At 47.0% G+C, this 24702-nt stretch overlaps 1 protein-coding gene across 8 annotated transcripts in view; it reads right to left on the bottom strand.

Annotated features, from left to right (window-relative positions):
• Positions 1-24702, bottom strand: part of Rbms2 (RNA binding motif single stranded interacting protein 2) — a 64157-nt gene that overhangs the window by 11860 nt on the left and 27595 nt on the right. For all 8 annotated transcript variants that reach the window (XM_052753630.1, XM_052753631.1, XM_052753628.1 and 5 more), the window contains 4 exons: positions 12397-12563; positions 7419-7477; positions 6620-6711; positions 3883-4040 (listed from right to left, as the gene is read on the bottom strand). In XM_052753630.1, the coding sequence (XP_052609590.1) occupies positions 3883-4040; positions 6620-6711; positions 7419-7477; positions 12397-12563 (476 nt within the window). The remainder of the gene's footprint in view (positions 1-3882; positions 4041-6619; positions 6712-7418; positions 7478-12396; positions 12564-24702) is intronic.

Consider the following 24702-nt stretch of genomic DNA (forward strand, 5'->3'; position numbering starts at 1 on the left):
CTACACAGAGAAACCCTGTCTCGAAAAACAAAAAACAAACAAACAAAAAAAAAAAAAAATTAAAAAGAAAATGTACGTCAAAAATCGATTAACACAAGCCCAGTGAATTTTCCTCTTGTCATACCTGGAACTGCCATCAGGTGGTGCTACTCAGATTGAGCCCGTTAAAATTTTTTTTCTAGCCACAGCCTCTATTATTCAATAAATAAATAAATAGATGGATGGATGGATGGATGAATGAATGAATAAATAAAATAAATGGATGGATGGATGAATAAATAAATAAATAATAAAAAGCTGAGGGTGGAAAGATGTTTTGTTCTTTGAGACAGGGTCTCATGTGGTCCAAGGGCTCCCTATTCTCTTGTCTCTATCTCCCAAATGTTAGTTAGGATTACAGGGTGGGCCACCATCCCAAATTCACTCCCAGTCTCTGAATCACTGACTAAGGGAGTATTCATGAGCAGATAAGAGACTGAAACACAAAGGGTGATCCTCGAAATTGTGACTTTCCTGCCTCAGTCCTCCAAGCGCAGGGATTACAGGCGTATACAATACCAACAGAGTTTTTGTTTTTTATTTTGAAGAAAGGGTCTCTTGTAACCAAAATTGACCTTAAACTTTTATTTATTATGTATACAGTGTCCTGCCTGCATGTATGTCTGCACACCAGAAGAGGGCACCAGATCTCATTACAGATGGTTGTGAGCCACCATGTGGTTGCTGGGAATTGAACTCAGGACCTCTAGAAGAGCAGCCAGTGCTCTTAACCTCTGAGCCGTCTCTCCAGCCTGACCTTGAACTTTTGATCCTTCTGCCTCCACATCTCAAGTGCTGGGAATACCGGGAGGCACTTCACCAAACACCCATCTCATTCCACACTGGAGCTCAAACCGGGGTTTCCTGCATGCAAGCGCTCTACCAACTGGGCTACATCACTAGTCTGTTCTGAGACAGGGCTGAGACCTACATAGCCCTGGCTAGCGTAACATTCCCTGCTCTATCGCACGCTGGCTTTGAACCTGCAGTGATTCTCCTTCTTTGGTCTCCTGAGTATTGGAGTTTGTGAGCAAGTTTATGTCTGGCTCAAAAAGAAAAATAGTCTTTACAGCAATTTTTCACATATATCTGTGTGTGTATGGGCATGTGAGTAGGGGGGGCTTATGGGAGTCTCCCTCTCGACCACAGGAGCCTGGGGGTCAAACTCAGGTTGGCAGACTTGGCAGCAAGCACCTTTATCTGCTGAGCCGCCTTGCCAGCACCCAAACAAAACCTTAAAGTAAATAAAAGCAAATCAATTTTTTAGGTAGGCTAGGATCTGCTGAAGCTCTGTGACACACGAGCCCAGAAGAGGGCAGCCTAGAGAACAGGAGAAGCTAAGGCCTGTTAATAGCCAACATCTATCCGGACCGTCGGTCACTGCAAGGGTTGCTCTCCCTAAAGATCTGAAAAGTGGAGCAAACCCTCCGCTTCATCCTGCTGCTGTGAGGACCAGGCCTCTGTGCTGCTGTCCAGTCTTGGTTAGGAGGGGGCAGTGGGGGAAAGCACGAAGTGTGGACAGCTGGGAAACAGAGGCAGGAGGATTACCACCAGTTCAAGTTACATGCCAGGCCCTTGGGTTAATACTACATACACACACACACACACACACACACACACACACACACACACACACACTTGATTTAATACCAAGGGTTTAAACAACTTTTATTACATTTTATATATTTAGTGTGTGTGTGTGCACAAGCCACAGTGCATGTGGAGGTCAGAGGATGACTTGCTGGAGTCATTTCTCTTCTTCCACCGTGTGGGTTCCAGGGATCAAACTTGGGTCACCAGGCTTCGTATAAAGTGCCCTTACCTGCTGAGTCACCTTGCTGGCTCTTACCAGGTATCTTTGACCATTATTTTGGTCCGTGTAGGGAGGAAGGGCAGTGTGTGTGTGTGTGTGTGTGTGTGTGTGTGTGTGTGTGTGTGTGTGTGTGTGTTTCTGTGTGTGATTCTGTCTATGTGCCTGTGTGCTGCAGGCCACAGGAATATATCCTAAGAACTCAGCTGGTCATGGCAAAGTTACTACCTGGAGGGATCAGGGAATTCCTCCAGAGGAAGCCAAAGCTCCAAGGAGCGTCTGGTGTTATTTGGCTTGTTATATATCAGCTGTCTTCTGTTATGAAAATCATGTGTGCCTTCATAGTTTTCCCAATTGACTTTTTCCTAAGAAGGGCTAACAGTGTGGACTGATCACTCTCTGGACATATACATTCCAGGTATTTGGAGAACAGCCTCAGGAAAGGCTTTCTCTGGAATCAGATATCTCCCCTAGCCACTTTCAAGGACTAGCAGTAATAACAGTCCACATGCAAGTCTCCTGATTTAAGGTAAATTCTACAAGGAGACACCACCTAGGTCAGGTAGACGTTAAGTAATAGCTTTACACAATTCAGCTCGGACCCTCCTTTCTTACAGCCTTACTAACTTTATAGACCGCTAACTCCTTACCTAACCACTTCTAGGAACATTTAGATAACCCTCTGTACTGACAGCTATGCTCAGTCAGAACCCTAGTTCAAGCCTCCCTGTAATTATCATCATTGGCAGCATCCGGCCAGGTCCATCCCCAGATGGAGGAAAGTACCTTATCAGAGATACCTCTGTACTCTCTAAGAACAGACTTAACCATCCAGGCTACCTATTTGAGAAGGCCTGGCAGATGTGCCAATTAAGCTTTACTTCCTCCTTTCCCAAACCTTACCTCTAGTTCCAGATCTCCCTTTAACTATCACCAAAGGCATCTACCTGTACACAGGTTGCCTAGCGACTGAGCACACTTTCCCCCACCCTGCAGAAAAACGGCAGATAGCTTGGACAAATAGGAGCCACAGGAAAAAAGAAGACAGTTTTACTTTCTCCCATTGACCTAGCAACTTATAGATTCTTAACATTTTCTACTAAACACGTTTAAGACTATAGTTGAGCACATAAGATTCCCTCTTCTTAGATATTACCCAAATTTAGCCTTTAGTTAATTCATTTCCCCATTGGTCACTTCCCTTTGGGGTTGCAAATGATAATTAATGGTTATTGCCTCTCAATGTGATTCTTATCACCCTTCGTTTGACCCTGGAAGCCTGGCTTTATATACCAGGACTTCCAGGGCATGGGACGGAGAAGAGAAAGGAGAATGGAAGAACTAGATGGGTAAGAAATTGAGAGGAACAAACTGAGATGGGGAAGAACTAGATTGAAGGGCTAGAAGAGAGTACTAGAGGAACGAGATGGAAGATGAGGAAGAGCCAGATGGGGAAGTACTAGCTGGGTAAGAACAAGATAAAAAGGACCTAAATGAGGCAGAATTAAGATGAGAGAATTAAGATAGAACTTAGAGGGAGCAATAGATAAGTATAGAGAGAAATCAGGCAAGAAAGGAGCTAGGCACGAAACAGAACTGAAGCTGTGTATATAGGATGTTATGCCAGAGGAATTAAAGCAAGTGGACTATAGAGCTCAGTGTGCTGAGATTCTATTTCCTGAAAATAGTCCTCGCTGTTAGTAGTTCTCTCTCCTGAGCCCCTGGGATGTATAATATTAAGGCTGGTCCTACTAATATTATACAAGACCTGTGTGTGCGTGTGTCTGTGTATCTGTGTGTGTGTGTCTATGAGTGTTCACCTGTCTGTCTGTGTGCCTGTGTGTGAGTGTGGGGGGGGGGGTTGCCTGTGTTTGTCTATGTGCCTGTGTGCACCTGTGTGTGTCTATGTGCCTGTGTGCACCTGTGTGCGCGTGCGTGCGTGCGTGTGTGTGTGTGTGTGTGTGTGTGTGTGTGTGTGTGTGTGTGTTGTTTCCCAAGTTCTCTCTCTTTAACCACCCTTAACCTTCTCTTACCTCGCAAAGCCGACCCCTCTGCTGGCCCCACTAGTGTCTCGAAGGATTCGGGTGGAGATAACCTGGCCAAACGGCTTCAGCATCCCCTCCAGTTCTTGCTCATCCATTGACAGGGGGAGGTTTGAGATGTATAAATTTGTAGGGTCTTGCTCCTGTTGCTATGAACATGAAAAGTGGAAACTGAGGCTCACATCTTTATCCCATTTCACCCTCAGCCCTCATGTACAAAATAACATTTGAGCCAGCGGTGGCCATGCACGGGAGGCAGAGGCAGGCAGATCTCTGTGAGTTCGAGGCCAGCCTGGTCTACAGAGTGAGTTCCAGGACAGCCAGAACTACAAAGAGAAACCCCGTCTCGAAAAACCAAAAATAAATGACATTTGAGAAAAAGAAACATTAAGAGGGTTACGCACAAAGAGAATCTTAGCTGTTTGTAATATCCAGTCCCATCATCATGTACCGTATATCTAGCCCAGGAAGAAAAATTACAGTAATTACTATGTCTATTACTGTACAATACAGTAATAAAGCCACCAACCGAGTCTGTGCCCTGTTAAGCCTGGCCCAGGGACTAGAGATTCCCTCAGACTGCCTTGTCAACTCCATAGTTCTGCATACTTTCTCTCCCTCTCCTCTACCATGGCAGACTTGTCTAAGTGGGAATACCTGGTCCTTTGTGAGTGGGAGGGAAGAGGGAGGAAGAAACAGAGAAAGGGCCAGGTGTACTGCTGCTCAGTGGTTTACCTCAAGCCCTAAAAAGTCTAGTCTCCTGGGGGCCCAAGGCTAAAGTGAGAGGCTGCATTGGGAGGGGGTGTGAGGTCAGGGATGGGGGGGGGGTGTTCCCATTCGGCGGGATGCACAGTGGCAATTCTGCCCCAGGGCTGGTTTTTTTGTGTTTGTTTTTGTTTTTGAAATAATTTTATTTTTATTTGGTACGCATTGATGTTTTGCCGGCATGTATGTCTGTTGGAGGGTGTTGGATCCTGAAATTACAGACAGTTGTGGGCTATCATGTGGTTGCTGGGAATTGAACCCAGGTCCTCTGGAAGAGCAGCCAGTGCTCTTAACCACTGAGCCATCTCTCCAGCACCCAGGCCTGGTGTTTTGTTTTGTTGTTTTGTTTTTTTCTCCATGTATATGTGCAAGTGTGGCTGTTTTTTGAGACAGGGTCTCACGTTGTAGTCCTGGCTGGCTTGGAAGTTGCTATGTGGCCAAGGATGAACTTGAATTCCTGATCCTTCTGTCTCCTTCTCTCGAGCTCTGTGATCACAGGCACGTTCGCAATGCCAGCCCCCAGAGCTGTGTTTTCAAGACTGTAAATCACTACTCTGCCTCCGTCAGTAGTTCCTGTAACCTTAATCCTCTGTCAACGTCTGTTTCCTTTGTTTTTCTCTAAAATTGATTTGTTCTCACTTACAGCTATGGGTGTTTTCGCCTGCATGCATGTCTGTGTGCCATGTGTATGCAGTGTTCGTGGAGACCAGGAGAAGGTATTAGATCCCCTGGAACTGGAGTTAGGATGGTTTTAAGGTACCAGGTGGGTGCTGGGAACTGGACCCAGGTCCTTTGTCAAAACAGCCAGTGCTCCTCCCTCCTCCCTCCTCCCTTCCTTCCTCTCTCTCTCTCTCTCTCTCTCTCTCTCTCTCTCTCTCTCTCTCTCTCTCTCCCTCTCTCTCTCCCTCTCTCTCTCCCTCTCTCTCTTTCTTTTTTTCTTTCTTTTCTTTGGAGACTAGTTCGCACTCTTTCCTAGGCTGTCCTGGAACTCTCTGCAATCCTTTGCCTCCCAAGGGCTGGGGTCAGAGGCCTGAGCCATCATACCCTTAACCATTAGAGAAAAGAATGGCTGTCTTGGGGCTGGAGAGATGGCTCAGCGGTTAAGAGCACTGGCCACTCTTCCAGAGGTCCTGAGTTCAATTCCCTGTACCTACGTGGGGACACACAACCCACTGTAACTCTAGTTCCAGGAATGGCTGCCTTATCAGGTTCTTCAGAGTATTTGAGATGCCTCAGCAAAGCAAGGGAACTGTCCTCCCCTGCTGGAGGGATTCGAGAAAGGCCTCTAGCTTTCTAGGGGTTGACACTCTCAGCTCCAGGGAGCACTAAGCAAGAGGCTCAGTTCTAGCTTCCTTTCCTTCCCCCAGCCCTCTCCCAGCTCACTCCCTGCCCATGGGAGGATGGCAGGCAGGCCGTGTAAAGTGTTCCTCGGAACCTGAGCTGCACAACCGACTTCTTCAGAGAATGTTGCAAAACTCTAACCATCTGTCCTAGGAAAGTGCAGCCAGGTGGAGCAGGGAGGCAGCAGCACTGTGAGAGGCCTGGCCCTCCTGTCCATCACACAAAGGACGGTCGTCACACAAAGGACGGTCGCCCTGCAGCTCCGGTAGACCCTGGCGCAGCCTGTCTCTGTCCAGATGCTTCCAGAAATACCAGAAAGATGGCTCTGTGGTCAAGAGCACATTCTGGAGAGGACCTGAGTCCAGCTGCCATCACCCACATCAGGTAGCTCCGAGCTGCATGCACACGCACACACACACACACACACACACACACACATACACATACATACATACAAACGCTTGCGCACGCACACACACACACACACACACGCACGCACGCACGCATGCACACTGTAGACAATCCTTGCTCATCAACTTCATACCCGTAAGCACTGAGAGGCCCCACACTGGAATTTTGGTGCTGACCATAACCCCGGAAAAGCTGGCGTGGGGCGTCTTACCTTAGCCATCTGTGCCTGCACGCCACTGGCTTTCAGCGCGGTCACAGCCTTCTGTGCTGCTGAAGGACTGTCAAAGTCCACAAAGCCATAGCCTGGAACAGGGAAACAGCATCACGGGGATGTGGGATGTGTGAGAGAGGCTTTTCAGGAGACAGAGGAGGAGTTATAGTCCGTGAGAGAGATGTAGCGGGGAGAAACAGAAATTAAAAGTTTTCAGGCGACCCCTCACCCAGAGGTCAGGTCCACTCTGGCGAAGAGCGCCAAAGGAAATGGAAACCTCGTGTATCTGCCTTTCTCCTTCTCATTAAAAACCTGGGGCTTCAGACCCAACGTACGAAATCCGGGACCTCGTGCTCTTCTAAAGGCCCCATCTCTTCTCTGGACAGCCCCCAGAAATGCTGGGCAGGGAGAGACACAGCAGAGCAGGCAGGACCCGATGGAAGCGGCCCTTCCTACTCATCCCACTAATCTTCCAGCTCCACTTGGAAATGGAACCCCTCCTCAACTGGAAGAGAACCTACTGGCCTGTCCGGTTTACAATGACAAGCAGAGACAGTCTCTCCCGCATCCCCTCCCATCCAGGCAGACGTGGCCCGGAGTGAGCTCCAGCCACCAGAGGGAGCTCCACGCAGGCTTCTGGCTGGCTGTCCCCAACAGCATTCTCAGCTCTGGCTCTCCGTCACCGGTGACTCTAAATACCTATTGGTCTTTAGGCCCCAAATCCTCCCACCTCCTCCCTGCAGACGCCCCGCAGCAGGAGGCAGAGGACGGCCTCTCACCGCAGGCAGCTGCTTCTCACCTTTGCACTTGTTTGTGGTCTTGTCCAGTATGGCCTTGGTGGAGACAATCTTGCCATATCTAAGGGGGAGGGAAACGCAAAGTGATGATCTGGGGACAGGGATTAGGAACGGGACAAAGAGCCTGGCATGGTGGTGCACACGTAGGCTACACAGAGTAAAATAACAGGGCATGCGGGCGGTGGTGCCGCACGCCTTTGAACCCAGCACTCAAGGAACAGAAGCAGGAGGATCTCTGTGAGTTAGAGGCCAGCTTGGTCTACAGAGTTGAGTTCCAAGCCAACCAGACCTATATATATAGCTTTCTCCCCTCTCCCCAAAAAGCCAGTTGTGTTAGTTTTCATTGCTGTGATAAAATGCCTGTCAGAAACACTTTTGAAGGGAGAAAAGATTTCTTCTGGTTCATGGCTTCAGCCATCATGGCAGAGAGGATGAAGAAACTCATAGCATGGGAAAGGGAGGGAGGGAAAATACTGAGTCTCCTCTCTTTCCCCTCTGTTCCATCTTACCCCCACCCTCACCCATCTATGGGAGGGACTCACCTATATTCAGGGAAGATTTCCCTGCTTCGTTTTATCTCCCTGGAAAAGCCATCCCTGTCATACCCAGATGTGTACTTCGGCAATCTCCAGGCTGGTGTGGTTTCCATGGAAATGTCCCCACACGTCCTGTGGCTGAACACTTGGTTCCTAACTAATGACCCTGTTTCAGGAGGTGGAGCTGCACTGGACTGAACGGGCAGCAGGGACTTTACAGCGCAGCCCCACCTGGCTGCCCTTTGCTGACATCAGTGTCCTCCCAGCCACGATGGACCGTGTCCCTTGATCTAATCACATTGATGAGATCAACTGTCACATTGTCCTTAATATCACCCTAACCCCTCAAAGGCACCAGTTGAAATAAAGTCACTAAAGTCACTGCAATGTGAACATAATCATCTCCTTTAGCTAGGAATGTGGGGGGGAGGGGAGGAACAAGCTTGGCCACACCCACTTAAAGGGCGGAACTCCAGGCAGAATTCCTTAAGTAACAGAAATAATTCTTTTTTTTTTTTTTTTGAGACAAGGTTTCTCTGTGTAGCCCTGGCTACACAGAGAACTCAATCTGGAACTCAATCTGTAGACCAGGCTGGCCTCAAACTCACAGAGATCCACCTGCCTCTGCCTCCAGAGTGCCAGGATTAAAGGTGTGAGCCACCATGCCTGGCTAGCATCTTGATTCTACTTTTCTTTTAGACAAATACCATTCTTCCTATTTAAAATAAGCCGGGTGGTGGGGTGGGGGGTAGGTGGGACACACCTTTAACCCCAAGGAGGAGGAGGAAGCAGTGACCCAGCTGTTGCCAGCTGCACTGGACATTCAGGAAGCAGAGGCAGGTGTCTCTCAGTGAGTTTGAGGCCAGCCTGACCCTCAAAGCGAGTTCCAGGACAGCCAAGGCTACACAGAGAAACCCTGTCTTGAAAAAACAATTAATAATAATAAATAGGTGCTGAAAAGACTGTTCAGCGGTTAGAGCACTGGCTGCTCTTCTAGAGGACCTGGGTTTGATTCCCAGCACCCAAACGGCAGCTCATAACTAACTGTGACTCCAGTTCCAGGGGATCCAGTACTCTCTTCTGGCCTCTGTGGGCACCAGGCATGTACGTGGTACACAGACATATATGCAGGCAGAACATCTATACACATAAAAAATAAAATTAAAAGTAAACATTTTAAAAATAATACTCATTTGTTCCTTGGAGCCCCTATTCCCAACACTCAACTGACCTCTTAGGTGCACGCCAGCTTGATCCCAAACTGCTTTGGCTCAAACCCTGGCTCGGCCACTTTTTAGCTAAGTGTGATCTTGACAAGTCCTGTGACCTCCTGTGTCTGGGCCTCACCACTGCATTCTTACCCCAACATATTTTAGTGCTAACAAGTGACGCCCTATGTTCTTTGACCTGATTTCTCCATCCTTCTGCCGCCTCCATGAAAGAGTTAAATCAATCTGTGACATGATTTCACCCTACAGTTTATGAGCTCCGTGTTTTTCGGCTCTTTGAAAATCCTTTCGGCTCTTTGGAAATCCTTGTGGGCAGCCGGGGTCTGCACAGGCCCTGGAGCTTCAGTCATGAGGTAGTGCGGCTCTTGGGTTACGTCAGGAGCATCTGTTAGGAAAAGCCGCTACATTCTATTCCAGTAGTGTGAAAAATCTCAGACAGAATGCAGCCAGGAAGAGAGTCAAAGGACAAGGGCTGGGGGAGGGGACAAGGGACAGACAGATGGACTGGACCGATGGACGGGACGGGAGGAGAAGAGGAAGGAGAAACGGTGGTCGGTATGTAAAATAAAGGAAGAAAATGTTATTTAAATAAAAATTTAAAAAACAAGGGCTGAACAGAAACAGTTGGCAGGAACTAAATTTGAAATTAATACCCCAAACAAGCATTAGATACATACATATCCTCTTATCCCTAAAGATGTGATGACTACTTTGTTACCACTCCCTAGCCGCCCCACCCCCACCCCATCCAGGCCTTTTCAGGGGGGCTTCTGGGACCTAAAGCTTTAAGCCAGGGAATGCCCTGGAGGCTGGGAATAGAACAACACGTTAAAAGGAGGTGGGACCAGTGGTCCTCGGGTCTTTTGAGGCTCCAGGCTTGGACTCTAGCCCGAGGACACTCAAGCTGCTATCCCCATCAAGGCCCCAGGGTGGAGCCTGCTGTGGCCCAGCAGCCTGAGACTGCGCTCAGAGTTTCCAGTGCAGCTGGCAACAGCTGGGTCGCTGCTTCCTCCTCCTCCTCAGAAGGAGCCCCTTCCCGAGAACCAGGAGTTCCAGTCTCAGGCCACACCTCTCCTTCCGGCCCACCAGAGTTTGGGATCCAGCAACCCAGAAAGAGATCACTGGGACAAAGGCAGGAAGTCCTTCTGAGCATGAGAAACACCCTTTTCAGAGCAGCTCAGCTCCATGCTCCCCTCCCTCAGGCCCCATCCCTTCTCTGCTGCCCTTCACTCCATTTTTATTTGACTAATTTTTTTTTTTAAGACAGGGTTTCTGGGGCTGGAGAGATGGCTCAGCAGTTAAGAGCACTGACTGCTCTTCCAGAGGACCACAGATTCAATTCCAGCACCCACATGGCAGCTCACAACTGTCTGTAACTCCAGGATCCAGCACACTCACACAGACATATAGATAGATAGATAAAACACCAATAAAATAAATAAGACAGGGTTTCTCTGTATAACAGCCCTGGCTGTCCTGGAACTTATTCTGTAGACCAGGCTGGCTTCGAACTCACACAGATCCACCTGCCTCTGCCTCCTTGGTGCTGGGATTAAAGGCGTGCACCACCTCTGCCTGGCTGTTTGACTGGTTTTTAAAAAGATTTCATTATTTTCGATTACATGTGTCTGTGTGGCTATGTGCCTGTGACTACCTGAGGTGCTTGGCTGCAGTTACAGGCGACTGAGCTGCCCGATGTGGGACCAAACTCCGGTCTTCTTCCAAAGCAGTTTGTGTTCTTAACCACGGAACCATCTTTCCAGGTCCCTGATTTTTTTTTTTTAGACAGGGTCTCATTCTATAGTCCTGGCCCGATGCAGATCCTCCCTCATGTTCCCAGACAGTATGAGCACAGCATGAGCCCCACAGCCAGCTTCTTCCCACTCCAGTTCTGGACTCCTGTCTCCCATCCTACATGCTGACCCTGACTAGTTCCTGGAAGGGCAAATGAAAGCCTCAAAGAACAGGGAAGCCAAATTGAGTTTCTTAGACTAGAATGTCACACCCAGGTAGAGTGCTTGCAGCACACAAGGCCTGTTTGCTGTGCAGCAAAGGACTTTGAACCCCTAACCTTCCTGACTCCATCTCCTGACTGCTGAGATTACAGACATGGACCTCTATGCCCAGTATGAAAACCTTATAGTATTATCTACAATAGCTTCATAGATGGGTACCCTGTGACCCAGCAATACACCCAACATGAATATGTACATATACACACACCAAGGTGTAGGTTTCCAGCACAGTTTGCATTCATAATAGCCACAAACTGGTAATAATGCAAATATTGGCAACAATATGATGGGCGATTGATTCTATAAAGCGACAGGAACAGCTAGTACAGGGCCTGGAGAGGTGGCTCAGCAGTTAAGAGCACTGGCTGCTCCTCCAGAGAACCAGAGTTGGATTCCACGTGGTTCGAACCTGCTTGTAACCCGAGTTCCAGGACATCCACACATGTGGCACATGTAAATTCACACAAGCACATACACATACATATAAATAAAAATATAGCCAGGTATGGTGGTGCATGCCTTTAATTCCAGAACTTGAGATGTAGACACAAGAGGATAAGGAGTTCAAGGACAACCTAGACTATATGATATCCTGTTTTAAACACACACACACACATGCGCACGCACGCACGCACGCACGCACGCGCACACCATAGATAGTAAGTGAATATTTCTTTCAAAGCGTGCGATGGTAAGTGTTAACTGTCAACTTCACAGGATCTGGAATCACCCAGGAGACAGGCACCTGCATGCCTGTTGAGGGCCTTACCCACTATGGGTAGTGCTGTCCCTGGGCTGGGATCCAGGACTACGTTAGCAGAGAAAGGGGGCTGAGTGGCAGCAAGCCCCTGTTCTCCTTCCTTCCTGGGTGTGAGTGTGATGTGACCAGCTGCCTCCAGCCCCTCCATCTGGGCTTCCTCAGCATGACGGACGGTACCTCAAGCTCTGAGACAAGAGCACCCTTTTCTCTCTTAAGCTGATTTTGTCTGAGGCCAACCTAGGATCCATGAGACACTGTCTCAAAACAACAAAGCCAAGAAGGCAACAAGGGAGGATTCTGAGATTCTGTGTCGTGACTAAATATTGTGACTAGGGCAGAAGCACACCGCTACTGCAATGCGAGCTGAGAGCATGCGATGAGAAGCCCGCCATCGCAACCGCGATGCCCCTGGAAGCCTTCCTACCGGGCCCACAACTTACGGCTGACAGAGCTTGACGAGGTCCTGGTCCGTCGTGCCCGGCTGCAGTCCTCGGATATACAGGTTGGTTTTGCTCAGCTGGTCGTTGCCGTTGCCCCCGATGCTGCTGTTGGGGGTGCTGTTCCTCGGACTCGGCGGCGCCATCTGCTGCGACAGTGACACATATGGCTGCGGGGAGACATAAAGGTCAGGTGGTCAGGAAGACTGTACATGTGCGGGGACTGACTCCCTGTAAAACAGGATGCAAAACGTTAGCAGTAATGAACTCTAAAGGGAATAACATGTCCTGAAGTTAGAGGCCTCTATGGCATGTAACACAGATGAATATTTTTGCTTGGGTTCCAAGTCATAATACCTCCAAATAAGAGAAGGTCCACATTGCAGAGTGACAATTCCCCAGTGATTACCCATGAGACCCTCAGGCTATTCCAGTCATTCAATGGATACCTGATCTGCCAATTACATGTAAGCACCGATTGATGCTGTGAGGAAACAGATTTATTAAAATTTATTTATTAAAACGGGTGGGATATTTTACAATGCCTTGTTATTTGTGCAGGTGCCGGGGATTGAACCCAGGCCTTGACTATATGCTAGGCAAGGGCTAAACCTCGGTCTTTTTTACTTTTTATTTTGAAGCATGGGCTATGCCTTCCACTTTCAAAATTCAACTTGGTAAACCAGTGGGTTTTATCTGGGTTACTTCACCCCAGCCCACCCCAGCATAGAACTGGATCCAGAAAGCTGGGCGCCCGGAGCACACGGCACAACCCACAGGTAGCTCAACAGGGGTGGGAGTGGGGGGGGAGTGGGTCTCTTTTCCAGGCAGACTGGTTGGTCTGAGCCTGTTCTGGGCATCTCTTCTTGCTTGAGAACACCTCTTCACTGACCTTACCAATTGTATAAGCCCATGTGAGCTTATTTATACAACCCAGGGTGACCCCAGACTCCTCCTGCGTCTGCCTCGCCAGCTGAGTGTACGATAATGTCCAGCCGTAATATATCTGAATACACTCCCACCAGGAGTTCACAAGTTAGAGCTCACCACCTAGCTCAGAAAAGTGTAAAAACATAGGCTAGTGAGGATCTGAGCAAAATGGCAAAAGAGCAAGAAGGAATAAGTTGCCGAGAGAAGTTCTGAAAAGACGACTATGTTACCCCCGGAAAGGACAAGCAGAAAGAAGAGTAAGCTCAGAAGACAGCTGTGGGGACAACACAGATCACCCCTGCTGACTGGTGCTGTGTCAACCAGAACAAGAGAGTCATCCGGAGAAGTGAGAAAATGACCCCACCACATTGGCCTGTGGGCAAGCCTATGGGGTTTTTTCTTGCTTAAGGATTGATTTGGGAAGACCCAGCAGCCCACTGTGGGTGGTGCCTCCCCTGGGCGCATAGAGCAAGAAAACAGGCTGAGCAAGCCAGTAAGCAACATTCCTCCACGGTCTCTGCTTCAGTTCCTGCCTCCAGGTTCCTGCCCTGACCTCCCTGGATGAAGGTAAAGCTATAAGATGAAATAAACCCCTTTGTGGTTATGGTGTTTTATCATAACAATAGAAACCCTAAGACATAAGTCTTCACACCCATTGAGATGATGATAATAAGAACAACACAGGGGGGGGCAGGTGAGGACATGTACCGAAGCCCTGGGGCACCGCACGGGAGAACGTAAAACAAGGCGGTCATTCTTTGTGTCTGTTCATCTGTTTCAGACAAGGTCCCAGGAAGCCCGGGTTTGGTGTGGGATCAACTTTTTGTATGCTATAAAGATGTGTCTCTGCCTAAGGCACCTTGTGATTGGTTTAATGAAGAGCTGAATGGCCAATAGCTAGGCAGGAGAGACTAGGCAGGACTACACTTCCTGTATTTCAGAAATACAGGACAGAGTAAAGGTAATCGAGCCACGTGGCAGAATATAGATTAATGAAAGCAGGTTAAGTTACAAGAGCTGGTGGGACAAGCCTAAGCTAATGGCCAAGCTTTCATAATTAATATTGTCTCCATGTCATTATTTGTGAGCTGGTGGTCCAAATAAAAGTCTGACTACACAGGCTTGCCTTGCCTGCTTTGCGTATAGCAACTCTGGATGTCTTTGAACTCCTGATCCTCCTGCCTCCGCTTCCCAAGTGCTGGGACTACAGCTGTGCCCCATCATATCCAAATTTTAGTAACAATCCAAAAAGCACCTGTCACGCGTAATTCCATGTGGTCACCTCAACAACTCTGTGCGGAGGGACAGGAAATGTGTTATTTACTCCCCTTTGAAAATTTGGAAACCAGGTATATTGGTTCACACATAAACACATAATTAAAACATAAAAATGAGGGGCTGGGGAGAGATGGCTCAGCAGTTCACACCACTGGCTGCTCTTGCAGAGGACTCAGGATTGATTCCCAGCACCACATGGCAGCCCACAATAGTCTATAACTCTGGTTCCAAGGAATCTATGCCTTTTTCTGGCCTCCTCAGGTACCAAGCATGTACACAGTGCACATACATACATACATACATACATCTAAAAAAAAAATTTTTTTTTTTGAGACAGGGTTTCACTGTGTAGCCTAGAATTCGCTGTTCTGGAATTCACTCTGTAGACCAGGCTGGCCTTAAACTCGCAGAGATCAGCCTGGCTCTGCTAGGATTAAAGGCGTGTGCCACCGATGTTCAATGTCATCCTCAGCTACACAGCAAGTCTGAGGCCAGCCCCAGTGAAACTCATGGGGACACACATGAAATCACAAAGGGGGATGGCTAGGAAGAAGAAAGGGACTAGTGGGTAGTAGATTGTGTGTATGATAGAAATACACTATAGAGATGTATAAAAATGTCATAGTGAGCAGATCTCTGAGTTTGAGACTACCCTGCTCTACAGAGTGAGCTCTAGGACAGGCAGGACTATACAGAGAAACCCTGTCTCGAAAAATAAAAGAAAGAAAGAAGATCCAAATAAGGCAAATGTGCTATGGTCAGCTCTTAGCTAAAGTGTCTTCTATTTTGAAGGAGTGAACTACTAGGGTACCTGTGTGATTAGAGGGTAACTCCCAGGAGTCAATTCGCTCCTTTACCATGTGGGTTCCAGACTCAGGCTTGTGACAAACACCTCACCAGCATTTACCTGCCTTTGAACCCACAGGCTTCCTATCCATCATTTTCTTTTGTAATTTATTAGTTGAAGAAATTGAGTCAGTTGACACATTTAATAACCATTTAAGTATTTACTGTGCAGAAAAGAATGTCGCCCAACATGGGGCACCTACATCCACTAAGACCTGAGAAAGCTTTAAAAAGGTTCTAAACACACAAAAAATGGAGCCAGATGTGGCTTCCTAGTCTCGTGTCTCTCATGCTGGCTGCAGTACCCAGGCTCATCTCCTGGCAGCTGCCAGCACACCATGAGCTAAGCCAAGTGGCTCATACACAGGCTGCAGTACAGAGAGGCCTCTCCCAGCCGCTGCTGCAGGCTTGAACCACCAGGGGAGCTCCTCCGGCGCACTACATGGCGGGTTTGGGGTTTTGCTCATGCAGACAGAAAGGTTACAGATCCATAAAGACAGATCCAGACAGAAAAAATCTCTAAACAGGTTACAGTGTGTTTAAAAATGTACAAAGGCTTGTGTGTGTGTGTGGGGGGGTATAGACAGTCATAAAATATATAAATATAGTTTTAAAACAATAAAGTCCTTAAAAGGAAGTAATATAGAAGAAAAAAGCCACCGGGTCGTGGTGGTGGTGGTGGTGGTGGTGGTGGTGGTGGTGGTGGTGGTGGCGCACGCCTTTAATCCCAGCACTCAGGAGGCAGAGTCAGGCAGATCTCTGTGAGTTCAGGGGCAGCCTGGGCTACAGAGCGAGATCCAGGACAGGCACCAAAACTACACAGAGAAACTCTGTCTCGACAAACCAAAAAACAAAAAAAAAAAAAAAATGTAATATATAATTAAGAAATACAGTTAATAGTCATCTATAGTAGTCAAACTTATAGTCATGTTAGGTATGTTTTCAAGGACATAAACAGATATATTTAAATAGATAGATGGCCTTAAAACACTTCAAAGAACTACAGAAAATGGCATTTAAAATGTTTTAGTAATATAGGGCTTTTTATGACAATGAGACATGTCTGCTCCTGGCAGCACCAATCTACTTCAGAGAAGATGATGGGCATTGAAGAAACTCCATATGGAGTTTACTCTCTTTGTGGCAAAAGTTAGCCACTGGGCAAGAAACTGCCCTTGCCTCGACTGCTGACAGTATGTTGTCCAAACTGGACCAGCAGTACGAAAAAGAAAGTGACTGCCAAACTTTGCCAAGACAAGGTAGGTAGGGCAGTCCTTCAAAATTCCCTGCTTCTCAGAAATGTCTGTCAGATATTCTAGACCTGTAGGCCAAAGATGGATGCCCCAAGGTTATAGAAGAACTTTGGGTGACTGTCCAGGCAGCCAGATGTCCCTGTCATTAGGTAACATTTCACCCTTCTGGGGTCTTCAATGGAGTTAAAGTCTAAGTTTTCCTTAATTATGAAAAAAAAAATTAGGTATAAAACTTTAGACTCACAAGGATAAGATAGATAGTATTTTCTCTAAATTTGCCAAATACAAATGGACTGGATATTGTAATTGTAATTCTTATTTAATAACTGTTTTTGTTGTATATAATTTTACTATGTTAAGGGCTGGAGAGATGGCTCAGCGGTTAAGAGCACTGGCTGCTCTTCCAAAGGTCCTGAATTCAATTCCCAGCAACCACATGGTGGCTCACAACCATCTGTAAAGAGATCTGGTGCCCTCTTCTGGCCTGTAGGGATTCATGCAAGCAGAGCACTGTATATATAATAAATAAATAAATCTTTAAAAAATAATAATAATAATTTTACTATGTTAAAATTAAAACCTTCCTTTTTCGTTTAGACAAAAAGGGGGAAATGTGGAATATTACTTTATACTATGTGAATATATGTTGCTGTGATTGGTTTAATAAAGAAGCTGATTGGCCAATAGCTAGACAGGAGAACCAGACTAAGGACACTGGAAGAAGGTCGGAGTCAGAGGAGTCACCAGCAAGACTCAGAGAGGAAGCAGGAAGTGCGAGATGAAAGGGAGGTAACGCCACATGGGAAAATGTAGATTAATAGAAATGGGTTAATTTAAAATATAAGAGCTAGTTAGTAATAAGCCTGAGCTATTGACTGAGCATTTATAACTAATAATAAGTCTCTGTGTGGTTATTTGGGAGTGGCTGCTGGGACAGAAAAACTGCCTACAGAGGAATCTATAACTAACTAATAGTATAGCATGTGGAGATAACTGAAGAAATGCCAAGGCAGAGAGAGGCCGAACCAGGTATAGTGGCGCACGCCTTCAATCCCAGCACTTGGGATTGAAGGAGAGGATTGAGGCCAGCCTGGGCTATAATGTGAGACTATTTCAAATTAAAAAAAAGAAAAAGGCAGAAGGCCAGCAAGATGGTTCATCAGGTAAAGGTGCCTGCTCCTGAGGACAAAGAACTGTGTTTGGTCCCCAGGATCCACATGGCAGAAACAGAGAACCAGCTCCTTCAAGCTGTCCTCTGACCTCCAAGCTCATAAGAAAGTTAAGGCAGCCAGTAGTGTGGCGATTTCACACACCTTTAATCCCAGCACTCAGAAGGCAGAGGCAGGCAGATCTCCGAGTTGGAGGCTAGCCTGGTGTACAGTTCAAGTTCCAGGACAGCCAGAGCTACAGAAAAAACTTATCTAGAAAAAAAATAAATAAAATAAATAAATATAATAAATAAAATAAGCGAATGAAAAAAAGTAAAGTAAAGGTACCGTTTCTACTTTGTGTAGATGAAGAAAAGGAGTTTCAGCCTCTTTCTCAGGGTTACATAATTAATATGGAGTGAAGTCTTGCTTTATGTGTGTGGACGATATGTGTGCCTGTGCATGCATTCATGTTTGAGTATGGGTGCTTATGAGCAGTGTTGTGTCTGTGGAGGTCAGAAGACAACCTCAGGCGTTGTGTATATGGAGGTGTGGGTTCTCACTGTCCACCTCACGACAGTGTCTTTCTTATCCGCTGCCACACATGCTAAGTCAGGTGGCCGGTGGTGCCCTGGGGGTTTTCTGTGTCCACTTCCCACTTGCAGGGGAACACTGGGGTTGCCATGTGAGCTGGAGAGTCCAGCTTACACGATCCTCACAGGTGCATGACAAGGGCTTTTCCCTCCTGAGCTCCCAAGCCTACAACTTTCCACTGTCTCTCTGAACTGGAGCAGTCTTTCACCAACGACAAGCCTCTATTTACAAAGCAAGAAGTCTCTTTCTAAAATGTGTTCAAATCCAGTCTTAAACAAGTTTTAAAAACAGGCCTATATGAGACCCTGTCTCAAAATAAAATAAAATAAAAATTAAGGGCCAGGCGGTGGTGGCGCACGCCTTTAATCCCAGCACTTGGGAGGCAGAGGCAGGCGGATCTTTGTGAGTTCGAGGCCAGCCTGGTCTCCAAAGCGAGTTCCAGGAAAGGCGCAAAGCTACACAGAGAAACCCTGTCTCGAAAAACCAAAAAAAAAAAAAAACAGCCAGGCAGTGGTGGCCCACACCTTTAATCCTGGAGCTCCAGAGGCAGAGGCAGCTAGATCTCCGAGTTGGAGGCCAGCCTGGTCTACAGAGCAAGTTCCAGGACAGCCAGAGCTGTTACATGGAGAAACCTTGTCTCAGAAAAAAAATAAAATAAATTTAAAAAACATGTGAAAAGTTTAGAATAAACCATTTTGTCCCATCCCCCTTCTTTTTAACGACTGGAGATCTGTTCAGCAGCAGAGCTCTTACCTGTATGTGCTGTGGAAGCCCAAGGTTCACGCTTCAGTACCACCACCACCCCAAAAAAACAGGCAAAGAGATCTATCCCATTCATCAAAAACATCTACTAGATTTAGAAGGGTCTGATGTTTGCAAACGAATTCTGTTATCATCATTAGATGACAAAACACTTAATTCTACCCCAGGTGTCTCTCTTCAGAGGGCCGGCCAGCTTCAGTCAGTATCTCTAAAGTAGCATACAAGGTAGCACAGGCCTGTCATCCAGCCACTGGGGGAGCCTGGGCAACAGTGAGAAGCCAGCAGGAGACAGGGACGGACAGACAGACAGCACAACTCGCCTTTCAAATTATAAGACCTGGCAGCTAGCAAGGAGCTATACTCCAAATTGGAGGTTTCCTAGGGACAGATAAGTTCCCACAGGGAAAGTCCACAGGTTTTTGTTTGTGAATTTAAAAAATAAATAAATAAAAAGGAAAGGACATTAGCCGGGCGGTGGTGGCACACGCCTTTAATCCCAGCACTCAGAGGCAGAGCCAGGCGGATCTCTGTGAGTTTGAGGCCAGCCTGGGCTAGAGAGCGAGATCCAGGAAAGGTGCAAAGCTACACAGAGAAACCCTGTCTTGAAAAACAAAAAAAAGGACGTGACCACTCCCAGGTATGGTGGAGGAGGAGGTTCATTGTGGAGAAAAGGGAGAGCGTAGCCAGAGGCAGGGACATCTGGGAGAGTCCAGAGTGGACATGACTAGACTGAGCTGGGCCGTGTAGGGAGAGGGGGAGGGGAAGGGAGAGAGGAGAGCAGGGGAACCCAGTGCAGCAGCCAGGAGGCCCAAAGGTACAAAAAGAGTGGGAGACCAAGATGGCTGGATTATATAGGGAAAGGCACCCAGACACCTGGGCTGGAGAGGTTCAGGGTGGGGGCGGGGTGTGCAAGCCAGGAGGAATTGTAACTGGCAGTGGCTGAGGAATGCAGGGAGAATCCGGAGGCCAGGCTTGATTTGATATGTTAAATAGACACCTGGGCCACTTGTCCCAGGGTTTGAGACTTAACAGTTGGTTTCATGGTATATTGGGAGACGAATCTGTCTGGTTCTAGATTTAGTATTAGACCAACTAGGGGTCTGGAAATGTAAGATGTCTTTTGTTTGGTTGGGTTTTTGTTTTTGTTTTTTGGTTTTGTTTTGTTTTTTTTTTTTGAGACAGGGTTTCTCTGTGTAACAGCTCTGGCTGTTCTGGAACTTGCTTTATAGACCAGGCTGGCCTTGAACTCACAGAGATCCCCCTGCCTCTGCCTCCCGAGTGCTGGGATCAAAGGTGTACACTGCCTCTGCCGCCAGCTTGTTGCGTGTTTTTTGACACAGTCCTAATGCAACCCAGGCTGGCCTTAAGGGACAGATCCTCCTGCTTCCTGAGTGCTAGGGTTACAGTGCACTCACGTCCGGCCTGATAAAGGACCTTTGTGAAGATTAGTTTTTTTTTTTTTTTTTTTTTTTTTTTTTTTTGGTTTTTCGAGACAGGGTTTCTCTGTGTGGCTTTGGAGCCTGTCCTGGAACTCACTTGGTAGCCCAGGCTGGCCTTGAACTCACAGAGATCCGCCTGGCTCTGCCTCCTGAGTCCTGGGATCAAAGGCGTGTGCCACCACTGCCCAACAATTAGTTTTATTAATAATACTAACAGCTCCACTTTTATTTCTACTTGTCATTTTTTTCTTATTTTTTCAATAAGAGTGAAGGAAGGAAAATGTTCCAGTTCCAAACTTCAAACCTCAGCAAGTTTTAAAGTCTGGAAAACACTCTGGTGGTTGAAATGGTAGGATGAATGTTAAAGCATAGCCTTGCCAATTTGTAAATCTTGTTTCTGTAAATAGTGACTTTAGCCAGGAATGACCGCTTAGACCTATAATTTCTACACTCAGAGGCTTCCTCCCCAAGTCGATTTGGTCATAGTGTTTCCTTACAGCAATAGGAACCAGAGCTAAGGCAGTGGCCAAGGATGACCTTGAACTTGTGATCCTTTTGGCCCCACCCCCCGAATGCTGAGATTACAGGCATGCGTCATCATGATCAGTTAGTTGTATGTGGTGCTGAGAATGGGAGTCGGCGCCTGGTGCATACTGGGCAAGCATTCAGCAGCTAAGCTACATCCCAGTACATCACTTCATACTCAGTGTAAGGTCTTCATGTCTCAGATGAGGAAAGACTAAATTCATTTTCTGCATAATTACTGAGCTGTTCATTATTCATTCAGAAATAGAATAGACGATGCTTCAATATTTTTATACATTTTTTTCAAACTGTATATATATATTTTTTTGTCTTTTGTTTTTTGTTTTTTGTTTTTTGTTTTTTGTTTTTCGAGACAGGGTTTCTCTGTGTAGCTTTGCACCTGTCCTGGATCTCACTCTGTAGACCAGGCTGGCCTCGAACTCACAGAGATCCGCCTGGCTCTGCCTCCCGAGTGCTGGGATTAAAGGCGTGCTCCACCACCGCCCGGCCAAACTGTATATTTTTAACTTTAGATAGCACTTAACTAGTAAAATGTAATTAAAACACAGGCTCTGGATCGTCCTCCCTTGGAACCCTCCCATTCCCAGGAGTTCTTACTTTCCTTGATAAATCTGTGAAAAGCAAGCAAGCAAACAAGAAGCCGCAAAGAACAGAGCCACGGTGGTGCATGCTTGCGGTTCCAGCACTTGAGAGGTAGAGGCAGAAGATCAGGAGTTCAAGGCCACCCTCAGCGAGGGCACCCTAAGCTCCACGAGACCCTATTTGCAACACCAAAGACAAAAGAGGTCGGTGACTTTTTCATCAGGCTCATCAGAAAGGTGACTAACCTTTAAACAAGACTTCAAAAACAAGGAGGGGAACCTCATTATTTAGAGAGCAAAAGAAACCAGGCCATTCCTTAGTCCCAGCACTCAGCAGGCAGAGGCAGGCGGATCTCTGTGAGTTCAAGGTCAGTTTGGTCTGAAGTGAGTTCCAGGCCAGCCAGAGCTACACTGGGAGACCCTGTTTCAAACAAAAACAAAAACAACCTCCATCACCCCAAATAAAAACAATCTGAAAAGAAAAATACCATTTCAGAAAAAGGGAACAACACGGTGAGAGCCATGAGGTGCTTCTGTTGCCGGGACTAGAAGGCCAGTGGAGCTGGGGTGTAAGGAAGACAAAGTGGGCAGAATCTTCCCGGTTACCATAAAGTGCTGGAGGTTTCGTTCCCCTCTGGGGAGGATGCAGACTCTGGAGTCATGATCACCAAGCAGAGCTGGAAGGGAATAAGTGAGTACCAAGCCCGGATCACGATGCCATTTCTCCAGCACCACAGCTCCCAGAAGACTGTGCGACTCCGTTCTGAGCAGCTAACCCACCACACAAAAATGCCCAGTGAGTAGCAACCCTCGTTGCTCCCGCACGCTTCAGCTTGATTACTTTACAATGAAGCCCATTACTTCCCATGCCAAGAATGCTTCCATCTGCCTTTTAATGCCTTCCAGTTAAACAGCCCTAAACCATGAGACATAATTAGAAGAAAACCTATGAAGTCAGAAACCAAAACAAACAGAAAATCAAAAAAGGACTCAAAGGAAAAAGAACGTACAGGAAGAAAGCGTAACGACAAGAGGAGTTTCAGGAGATCTAAACAAAAATAATTCCATCCATGAAGCAAAAGCAAAATTCAACAAAGAAAGAGATGGACAGGGCCTTGGAGAGACGGCTCAGCAGTTAAGAGCATTGGCTGCTCTTCCAAAGGACCCGGGTTCAATTCCCAGCATCCACAAGACAGCTCACAACTGTCTGTAACTCCAGTCCCAGGTAATCCAGCATCGTGTTCTGTCCTCTGAGAGCGCTGCATGCATGTGGTACACAGACAGACAAAACACCACCCACATAAAATAATTTTTTAAAGGATAGAAAAACAGTAAATGGGCACAGTGTAGTGGCACACACCCAGGACTCAGGAGGCTAAGGCTTGGGTGTCAGCCATCTTGGAATATGTAGCAAGAATCTATCTCAAAGAAATGAAACAAAAGATAACAAAAAGAAAATATAAGGAATTAACTTCATTAAGAAAATAAAATGAAGGGAATTATGACAAACAAAACATCAATAATCAAGTATATGAAATTTCTAGGTTGAAATGAGTATCTAACTCTCAATGAACAGGACACACACTAAGTACTCATGAAACTTCTCACCACTATGGTAAGATCCCAAAACTCTTACAAAGGAGACAGGAAAGGCACATTCCTAGCAGAGGACCAGGAATCAAATTAGCATGTCAGTAACACTGTAAGTCAGAAGACAACAAAGTAACGCCCCGACCAGCAACTACAGATTCAATCAAGTGTTACAGTAGAAAACATTTTCATATTCACAAGTTAAAAAAAAGTTTCGCCAGGAGCCGGTGGCACACGCCTTTAATCCCAGCACTCGGGAGGCAGAGGCAGGCAGGTCTCTTGTGAGTTCAAGGACAGCCTGGTCTACAGAGGGAGATCCAGGACAGCCAGGAGAAACTTTATCTTGGGGAAAAAAAAGAAAGTTTCCGTTTGCACTTGGTGACACTCTTACCTAACAAGAGATTTAAGCAACAAACAGGATCCAACCAAGACAACAGGCAAAAACCATCCCCGGGAAAAAGCAGCTGGAGGACAGACCACCTCAGCTACAACTCTGCAGAGGGCAGGTGGTCAGGGGACCGAGACAGTGGTGTCCGATTTGCAAGCAATTATCATGGTTTTCCTACTTGGTCCAGAAGCAACAAACCCTACAGCCATCAAAAAGCCATGCTGGTTGTTCCCAGAACTAGACGGTAAGACCCAAGCTCCCGATTGCTGGAGAGGCTGACTGCCAGGGGTGTCAAGGACTGGGAAATCACGCTGGAATTGGGCGGGAAGCTTCCTCTCCGCTGGCTTGCCTTCCTAGTACTGGAAAGTTCTATGCAGGCTGCTGGGAGAGAATCAGTGTCAACAACCTTACTCAGCCATGGCCTCTGCATGCAACACTATCATTCAGTCAGACAAGATGCACCCATGGGTGTGGCAACAGCAGTCTGTGAGGGGATGGCAAGCCATTCTGACTGGAATGTAGGCCCACTCCTCAGGAGGGGATTCATGCTTGGTACTGTAAACCAGTCAAAAGCCTAATGCTGGGAAGGTCACAGGCCCTTGTGGGAAGCTGCTGCTCGTTTTGCTCAACAGGCATGACGTACTATGGAGTCGCCTTCTAAATAACCATATTCATACCACAGTGTTGTCTGTTTTGTTCGGAGAAGCTTCTTTTTGCAATGGTCTAAAGTGACTGCAGAGACCCACAGCTACTCAAGTGAGGAGAATAAATGGCTGCTGAATGCCCAGCCATAAACAGGACATCTGTCCCCACATGTTTTGGGGAACATCATGGAAAAAGGATTAAGAATGGGAAGAGCTGGACAGTGTAGGGGAGGGGGGCAAGGAAGAAGTAGAGAACACTAATTCCTGGGCATGACAGCTGTTGCACTCTTGGTTAGTACACTACTGAGTA

The sequence above is a fragment of the Peromyscus californicus genome, unplaced genomic scaffold, assembly GCF_007827085.1.
Source record: "Peromyscus californicus insignis strain IS unplaced genomic scaffold, ASM782708v3 Scaffold_24__1_contigs__length_46423439, whole genome shotgun sequence".
Classification (NCBI taxonomy): Eukaryota; Metazoa; Chordata; class Mammalia; order Rodentia; family Cricetidae; genus Peromyscus; species Peromyscus californicus.